Raw genomic sequence first — 8,779 nt, forward strand, 5'->3', positions numbered from 1 at the left:
AAGGAACTTACTTGATATTCAACAGCTTTCTCAAGTTCTATTACAACCTCAGCCATTGTTGGCCTATCCTCTAGATTTTCTTGCAAACATCGATAGGCGATTGTTGAAAAAATAACCAATGATTTTGCATCAATTTGTCCCTTTATATCATGAAAGATAATATCTTCTACTCTTTTGTTTTTGAAGCATTGTGCAGCCAACTATGAAAGAAATATCACTTGAGCATCTTCACCACCATGGAATAATCGTTTCTCATCGGTTTTTAATCTTTCAATTGCAAATCTCCCACATAAGACTTCAAATAAAACAACACCAAAAGAATAAACGTCTTATTTCTGCGTTAAAATGCATGTAGTTGCATACAGTGGATCATAATAGCCTAATGTGCCTACACCTTTAGGTATGATGAAATCAGAAATAACAGTTGCCGTGTCATTATTTAGTAGAATGATACTGCTTTTTATATCACCATGAATTGAATGTTGGGTATCAAGACCACTATGAATGTGATTTAGCCCATGTGAAGCATCAATGCATATCTTTAACCTTTGTTTCCAAGTTAGACCATTGTTTTTCACATGCCATTTAAGACTTCCATTAACCATATGCTCAAAAATAACAATCCTTTCACTCGCCTCTTGACAAAATCCTAAAAGAGGAATGACATTCTTGTGGTTATAACTATAAATCGATGCAACATCTTTATAAAAGTTTTCTCCATGTGAGCCCACAATAGGACTAAGCCGCTATACGATAACAACATTGCATCCCTTGGAATTAGAAAGTTCTCCTATGTACACCGTGTGATATCCTCCCTGCTCTATTACATCACTAAAGTTATTTGTAGCAAATCTAATTGCATCAAGTGAGGTTCTTAGCCCTTCCACCCCCTTCACATTAGATTTCAATGATTTTTCAAGTTCTTTCACCACCTCAGACATTGATAGGCGGTTATCTCGATTTTCCTGCAAGCATTTATAGGTGGGGTTGGGGCTGGTGGCGGGTGGTAATGGGTGGTGGTGGTGGGTGGGGTTGGTGGTGGTGGTGGTGATGGGTGGTGGAGGCGGGTGGTGATGGATGGTGGTGATTGGTGGATGGTGGTGGTTGGTGGTGACAGGTGGTGGTTTTTGTAGGTGGGGTTGGGGCTGGTGGCGGCGGGTGGTGGTGATGGGTGGTAGTGGTGGGTGGGTGGTTGCGAGTCGTGGTGATAATGATGGGTGGTTGTTTTGGTGGGTGGGTGTGGGTGGTGGTGACAGGTGGTGGTGGTTGGGTGGTGATGATGGTGGGTGGCGGTTATGGTGGGTGGGTGGAGGTGGGTGGTGGGTAGTGATAGGTGGTGGGTGTTGATTGTTGGTGGTGGGTAGTGATGGGTGGTGGTTGTGGGTGGTTGTGATGGGTGGTAAGTAGTGGTGGTGGGTGGTGTTGGTTGGGTGATGACGATGGGTGGTGGAGGTGGGTGGTGGTGCTTGGGTGGTGATTGGTGGTGGTGGTGGCAGGTGGTGGTGATGGTGATGGATGGTGGAGGTGCGTGGTGGTGGTGGTTGGGTGGTGATGGTGAGTAGTGGTGACTGGTAGTGGTGGTAGGTGGTGGTTGTGGTGGGTAGGTGGGTGGTGGTAGCGAGTGGTGGTTGGTGGTAGTGAGTGGTGGTGGGTGGTGGTTGGTGGTGATGGTTAGTGATGGGTGGTGTTGGTTGGATGGTGAGTGGTGTTAGTTAGTGGGTTTTTTATTTGTTTGTAACTATTTTTTGATTTATATGAATATTATCTTATAATATTAATTAAGAAAATTGTGTAGTCCAAATTTGTTCTCAAATGTTCTTGCGATTAAAAATGTTCTTGATTGAATATATATATATATATATATATATATATATATATATATATATATATATATATATATAATGGCACAAACATTAAAAAAATCATTGGATATGACGTGATCGTATGTGACTCACTTCAGTCGAACAAAATAGGAACTTAAGGATACAATCAAACACCCATACACTACAATTTTAGTGTATCTTTGTGCTTTTTTCCTACTTTTTTTTTAGTTTTTAGAGCATTAATTCAGTTTGAATCTTAAAATTAAAGGTTATAAAAGATTTGAATTATAAGAGATAATATATTAAGAATTATAACATTTTTTATTCATAATATTTGGATGAGATAACATAAAGATCGTAAACATTTTGAATCATAATATTTTAGAAACAAATCATCTTCAAATCAAAAAATGTTTTCCATATGGACTTTTAGTTCATAACACTTTGGATAATAACATTTTAAATAATATAAATCAAGATAATGATAAGATGAGTAGTAAGTGTCGGTTCGTATGTGTCCTGAGCTAGTAAATGCCCCTTATCAAAGATCTTAATTGTAAGTGTTTTGTATTGTTTGTTTACCCAAATTGTGTGTTTAGATTACAAGTCGATGGCATCTTGTTATACGTGTGTGTGGGGTAGATGTAAAGTACATGTTACTGTTGTGTGGTGTTGTATTGAAATTTATTAAATTTTGTGCTTACCTTTTCCATATAAACAACTATTTCAGGATCTACCAGCAATGGTAGAATGATAGGCAATGCATGACTTTACACATGGGTGCGACCGGATGTTTTATTTTGGATGTTGATTTGACTTATTTTATTCATTGCTTTTGACCGTTGGTTTTTGAAACATAGTTGGATTTTATTGTTATGATTGTTTTTGGTTAGATATAAATGTTTTGGTTAAATGGTGAAACGATTCCTATTTTCTATTACATAAATAAATTTTTAAAAGTTCAAATTTATTGTAACTTTTGAAACGTTACAATAGCAATACTTAAAGATGCTCATCCAATCGTCCTTGAGGATTAAAGTCAATAGCTAATACTGGTGGAACACCATCATTTGCAAGGTTTTTAATGTCTAATCTTTGATCAAATATCTTCTCAAGTGAAAAGTTTATCAAGGTTTTCAAGTTGCCTTGTTGTTAAGGTTGAGTTAGGTGTATTTGTCATGATTCAAAGTTGTTGAAGTTAAAAGTTTTTAGGGTCTTTAATTTTTAGGTTTTTCTTGCTATCAACTCCTTACTTTGATAAATTCATGGTTTATTACATGTTTGAATCGTAAAATAGTTGGAATTGGAGCATTATAGAGTTATGAATGGTAACATACTTGAATGATGTCATTGATTTTTTATACATTCGGATTAGATAAAATCATTTATTATTTGTAGCATTGGATGATAAAATGTTTAGATAATAAATTGATAAAATTGGATTGTTATGGTGTTTAGGATCATAACATATTTTTCTATAAAATTAGAGCATTATAGTGTTTTGGATAATTAAACTCAGTTTAACGATCTGTTTTTGGATCATAATAGGTTTTTGATCATAACAAATTATAGATCATAATATTTTGGATCATATTGTTTTCAACCAAATCAAAATTTTTTCACAAAGGCTTTAGTTCATAACAATTTTTGGATCATAACATTTTTAAATCATATAAGATATGATTAAGGATAATAAATACATGAATCTTTTAAAGTCTGTGAGAGTATAACTTCATAGTTTTAAACATTTTAAAGTAAAATGCTATAATTAGTTCAAACTTTAAACTATGTTGTTATTAAAGTATTGATATAGTTTGCATCATAAATGTATGAAAAAACATCATAAATGGTCCATGTGGTTACCCAAAATCTGAAGTTTAGTCCACGTGGTTTAAAAACCTCAAAGATGGTCCCTATGTTTTCAAAACTTTTGATGTTTGGTTCTTTTTGCTAACTCCGTTAAGTTTGCCTGTTAACTGAAGGGTGTTTTCGTCATTTCACAACCACATGGACCATTTATGATGTTTTCTCGTATTTTTTTAAAAAAGAAAAAAATTAAACATAATTAAATATATAAAAGCTTTCTCTCTCTCTCTCTCTCTCTCTCTCTCTCTCTCTCTCTCTCTCTCTCTCTCTCTCTCTCTCTCTCTCTCTCTCTCTCTCTCTCTCTCTCTCTCGTTGACCTCAAGAACTAGGGAGATCTTTATAACTCTCCATCCCCGTGATGCCTTCTAATCACCTACACCAGATCGAAAAACCCATCATTCATCTACTATGTTCTGAAGCGCAAAAACACCATATACTCCACCTCTCCTTCCTTTGTTCTTGTTCTGAAACATGCAACTCAAACCACCATCACCATAGGAAACTGTTGCCTCAAACCTGCAACTAGAACGGAAAACCCACCATTCATCGAATTTGGAAAATCCTCTGATCTAAAACCCTCAGACAAAATAGAAACAAACACGAAGAAACTATAGATCAAGCCTATAATAGGGGAAATCAATGACATCATGGCGAAAGGGGAGAAGTGGATATAAGGTATGGGATGTGGGTGTCAGCTTCGATTTCGTTTTCAGAGAGAGGCATATTAAAGAGGTGCAATCGATTCCTCCATCTTATTTCGCTCTTATTCATCGACATCATGGTGATGATCGTTGTTCTTCCTACTTTACAGGGCGTTAATTTGATTTTTTGGGATTTTTATGGTTTGTTTTTGGGATTATCATCAGGTTTTGTTTTTGGGATATTCATTATGTTTCTAGAACCCTAAGTAATTGATTTCAATAAGCTGAAAAAAAAAAAAAAAAAAAAAAAAAAAAAAAAAGAGAGATGTTGAAAATTAAAACAGAGATTGTATTTCTTATGTAATAAATGGTCGAATGTCTTTGTTTTCTAGGGTAAATCAACACTAATCCATTTTTGTAAGAGTAAAAAAGCTGGAAATAAGGAGCATATACTCATTCTTGAACCATACATCAAAAGTTGGGAGATTTATGGTGTTGTAGATTTTGGTGCTTGTGTTTATAAGAGAGAGAGAGAGAGAGAGAGGAGAGAGGAGAGAGAGAGAGAGAGAGAGAGAGAGAGAGAGAGAGAGAGAGAGAGAGAGAGAGAGAGAGAGAGAGAGAGAGAGAGAGAGAGAGAGAGAGAGAGAGAGACCATTTATATATTTAATTATGTTTAATTTTTTCTTTTTTTTAAATACGAGAAAACATCATAAATGGTCCATGTGGTTGTGAAATGACGAAAATACCTTTTAGTTAACGGACAAACTTAACGGAATTAGCAAAAATGACCAAACATCAAAAGTTTTGAAAATACAGGGACCATCTATGAGGTTTTTAAACCACAGGGACTAAACTTCAGATTTTGGGTAACCACAGAGACCATTTATGATGTTTTTTCTAAATGTATTGAATTTTATGTATATTTTGCAAAGTACTCCTTATTCACAAAATTTTAATGTTTGACCACTTTTTTATAAAAAATGAAAATATGATTATAATTTATAAACATAAATATTTTTTTAGACAACAAATTCGAAACATGAGCATGTTTGATCGGGATAAACATTATAAATGCGGAAAATGTTTACATGGCAAGTTTATTGCATTACTAGCTTTTATGACTACAACTTTTTAAAATATTACTACTTTATATAAAGGTTTTACTACCTTTTTACTTTTTAAGTTGATAGTGATAATATACTATTACTTTTAATTACTTATACATATATTATATATACCAATGTTTCAAATTATTTCAAATTGATATAGTCATCTTTTTCATCCCACATACATTATGCATAAGAAATTAAGTGGAAATGAAATAAGGGTTGAAAGTACACACTCTAACTTACGCATATATATATATATATAAACGTATGTAATAAAATTAAAACACAATAGTTTTGAATTTTCTTGCTCAATGGAAATGAAAATTCTCCCAAAATTCAATTTTTCATAATATAAAAACAAAACCCATTTTCTAATTATTTTTCTATACCGCTGCAAAATATTCTTTGCTTAGCTTCGGGTCCGGCTTCATCGACTTCTCCCCTGGCTTCCATCCCGCCGGGCATACCTCATCCGGGTTCTCTTGTACAAATTGCAATGCCTACAGTACAACCCATACCCAATTTACCAGTAATCAATAATATAAGCGGCATAGTTATTACCAGTAGGCCGTAATAATCAGAGCCATGGTTATTACCAATAACCTATGGCTAGTAATAACCAAAAGACATGGTTATTACCAATAACCGGTAATAACCAGTAGTCATGGTTATTACCGGTAGCCAATAATAACCGGTGGCTGGTTATTCAGTAATAACCGGTAGCCATGGTTATTACCAGTAGCCAATAATGGCAAGTGGCCGGTTATTCAGTAATAACCCGTAGTTGTTACCTGAAGTGTTCTCAAAGTTTCATCAACGCTACGACCAATTGCAAGATTGTTAATAGTCGAGTGTTGAATGACACCTTCTTTGTCAATAATGAAAAGTCCTCTCAATGCAATTCCCTAAAAAATCAAACAAAAAAAATCAGTGTAAAAATGGTTTTAAAGATTAACAAATAACAAATAAAAGAATATATCAATGTGTACCTGATCTTCAATCAACACATTAAAAGCTTTTGAAATCGATTTTGTCACATCAGAAACCAAAGGATAATTCAAATCACCAAGTCCACCAGATTTTCTATCTGTTTGAACCCATGCAAGATGAGAGAACTGAAAAAAAAAAAATAGAATCATAAATCATAAATTCATAATGTAATATAATACTTCAAAATATTTGTATTAAAAAAAATAACAGGGTAAAGAAAGAATAAGAATTTACCACACTGTCTACTGAAACACCCAATATTTCAGTGTTTATCTTTTCAAATTCCGCATGTCTATCACTGAATGCAGTGATTTCTACATAATAAACACATAATTAGGAAAAAAAATTGGATCAAATTATGTTTAAAAAGTAATGCGAAAGTGAAAGTGAAAGTGAAAATCACCTGTTGGACAAACGAAAGTGAAATCGAGAGGGTAGAAAAAGAGAATGACATATTTCTTGCCAATGTAGTCAGAGAGCTTAACCTGTAATTCATAAATTTCTTACAAAGTTATGAAATCTGGGATTTTATTTATATATATTATACAATCAATGATCAATGATATGAGTCGATTTAGTTACGTTGATGAATTCTTGATCAAAAACAGCTTCGGCTTCAAAATCTGGTGCAACATTTCCGACTAGTGGGAGTCCCTGTAAACACCAAAATACATTCCAGAATTTGAGAAAAGGAAATCTGTTATCTACAAATTTTGATTATATATCTTTCAGATCCAATTGGCATACATCCACTTTCATAATTATCGAGCACATGATAAGAAAATTTAGTTATCGATATAATGGTGTTATAGAACATAGTGTCAATTACAAGTAATACAAAAAAAATTCATCTAAATAACATACATTAACATGAATCGACAACGCAACCAGGAACTGTAACTGTTTATGTGAAAATACGCAAAATTACGCAACCTTGTAAATCCACAAATGACAAAACATTGGTCTGGTATAGAATTAATGGAGATTGTGAGCTACTTACAGCTTTGACGACGAACCCATTTCGGCGGGAGGTAGAAGGGCGGAGGGAGAGGGAGGAGCGGAGGGATTTAGATTGGAAACTGAAGGATGCAGAGCTGGAGAATGAGAGGGTTTGAGAGAGCTTAGATTTGGGGGAAATGGAAGAGGAGGGCCTAGGGTTTGGAGAAGAAAGAAGAGCTGCCGAAGCAGATGAGGAAGCCATTGTTGGGTTTGGTGGTGTTGTGTGTTATCTGAGTGTGGATTGTTGGGGTTTGGTTTTAAGGTGGAGAGGTGATGAGCGATAAATGAAGATAGGGGTTTTGTGGGGGTTAGCTTGGTTGGTTAGTAGGGATAGGTAAGGGGACTAAAATGTTTCGTTGCCTTTATTCTAATTATTTTTATTTTTATGTAATTTTAAAGGGATATTGAGTAATGTGATCATAATGTAAGTTATATATATATATATATATATATATATATATATATATATATATATATATATATATATATATATATATATATATATATGAACATTAGAACCGCCGGAACCGGACCGGACCGGAACCGAACCGGAACCGGAATTGGTAATAGGTCCGGTTACCGGTTCTCCATTTTTATGAAAACCGGTCCCGGTTCTAAGAACCGGAACCGGTTTAACATTTTTTTCATTTTTTAAAATGCACGTAACTCGCTCATATGAAGTCGAAATTATTTGATTTTTTTTCCAACATGTAATTTGGAGTTTGTAATTTATTTTTTACGGTACAAACATATGTTTTGGTTAGATATTGAATCAGACACATGCCCCGAAAGAAAGCATATCGATGTTGCGTTTTTTTATTTCAGCATTATTTTTTTATTTTTTTGAATATGTCCCATTTTTTAAATGTGTATAACTCATTCATATGACGTCGGAATTACTTAATTTTTTTTTCCAGCATGTAATTTGATGTTTGTAGTTCATTTTAGACTATAAAAACACATATTTTGGTTAGATATTGAATCAGTTATAGACCCCGGAAGACAACATATCAATGCTGCGTTTTTTCTGTTTCAGCATTTTTTATTTTTTTGGAATCTGTCCCCGCTTTTAAAATGTGAATAACTCACTCATATGAAGTCGGGACCGGAACCGGAACCGGCGCTAGAACCAGCGGTCCGGTTCCCGGTTCTTATAATAAACGAAAACCGGTTCCGGTTCCGAACCGGTCTGGTTCCAAAGCTCATCCCTATATATATATATATATATATATATATATATATATATATATATATATATATATATATATATATATATATATATATATATAGTTTAGAATGGTATTTCAGACAGACAGAGAAAAAACAAATCTTACAAAAAAGTATATTTTGG

General features: G+C 34.1%; 2 protein-coding genes across 2 annotated transcripts; one reads left to right on the plus strand and one right to left on the minus strand.

The window, feature by feature from the left end:
- The first annotated feature begins 1,077 nt into the window (after nt 1–1,077).
- Nucleotides 1,078–1,347, plus strand: LOC111883250 (uncharacterized). Its single transcript, XM_023879586.2, has one exon. The coding sequence runs from the start codon at nt 1,078–1,080 to the stop codon at nt 1,345–1,347; it is 270 nt and encodes an 89-aa protein (XP_023735354.2).
- A 4,318-nt stretch (nt 1,348–5,665) lies between these two features.
- Nucleotides 5,666–7,736, minus strand: LOC111883247 (2-Cys peroxiredoxin BAS1, chloroplastic). The gene is made up of 7 exons (XM_023879584.2): nt 7,430–7,736; nt 7,012–7,083; nt 6,833–6,914; nt 6,664–6,743; nt 6,429–6,554; nt 6,231–6,344; nt 5,666–5,939 (listed from the first exon to the last, which is right to left on the minus strand). The coding sequence occupies exons 1-7, from the start codon at nt 7,628–7,630 to the stop codon at nt 5,823–5,825; spliced, it is 792 nt and encodes a 263-aa protein (XP_023735352.1). The 5' UTR covers nt 7,631–7,736; the 3' UTR covers nt 5,666–5,822.
- Between the last annotated feature and the right edge of the window lie 1,043 nt (nt 7,737–8,779).

The sequence above is a fragment of the Lactuca sativa genome, chromosome 6 (genome assembly GCF_002870075.4).
Source record: "Lactuca sativa cultivar Salinas chromosome 6, Lsat_Salinas_v11, whole genome shotgun sequence".
In the NCBI taxonomy this organism is placed as follows: Eukaryota; Viridiplantae; Streptophyta; class Magnoliopsida; order Asterales; family Asteraceae; genus Lactuca; species Lactuca sativa.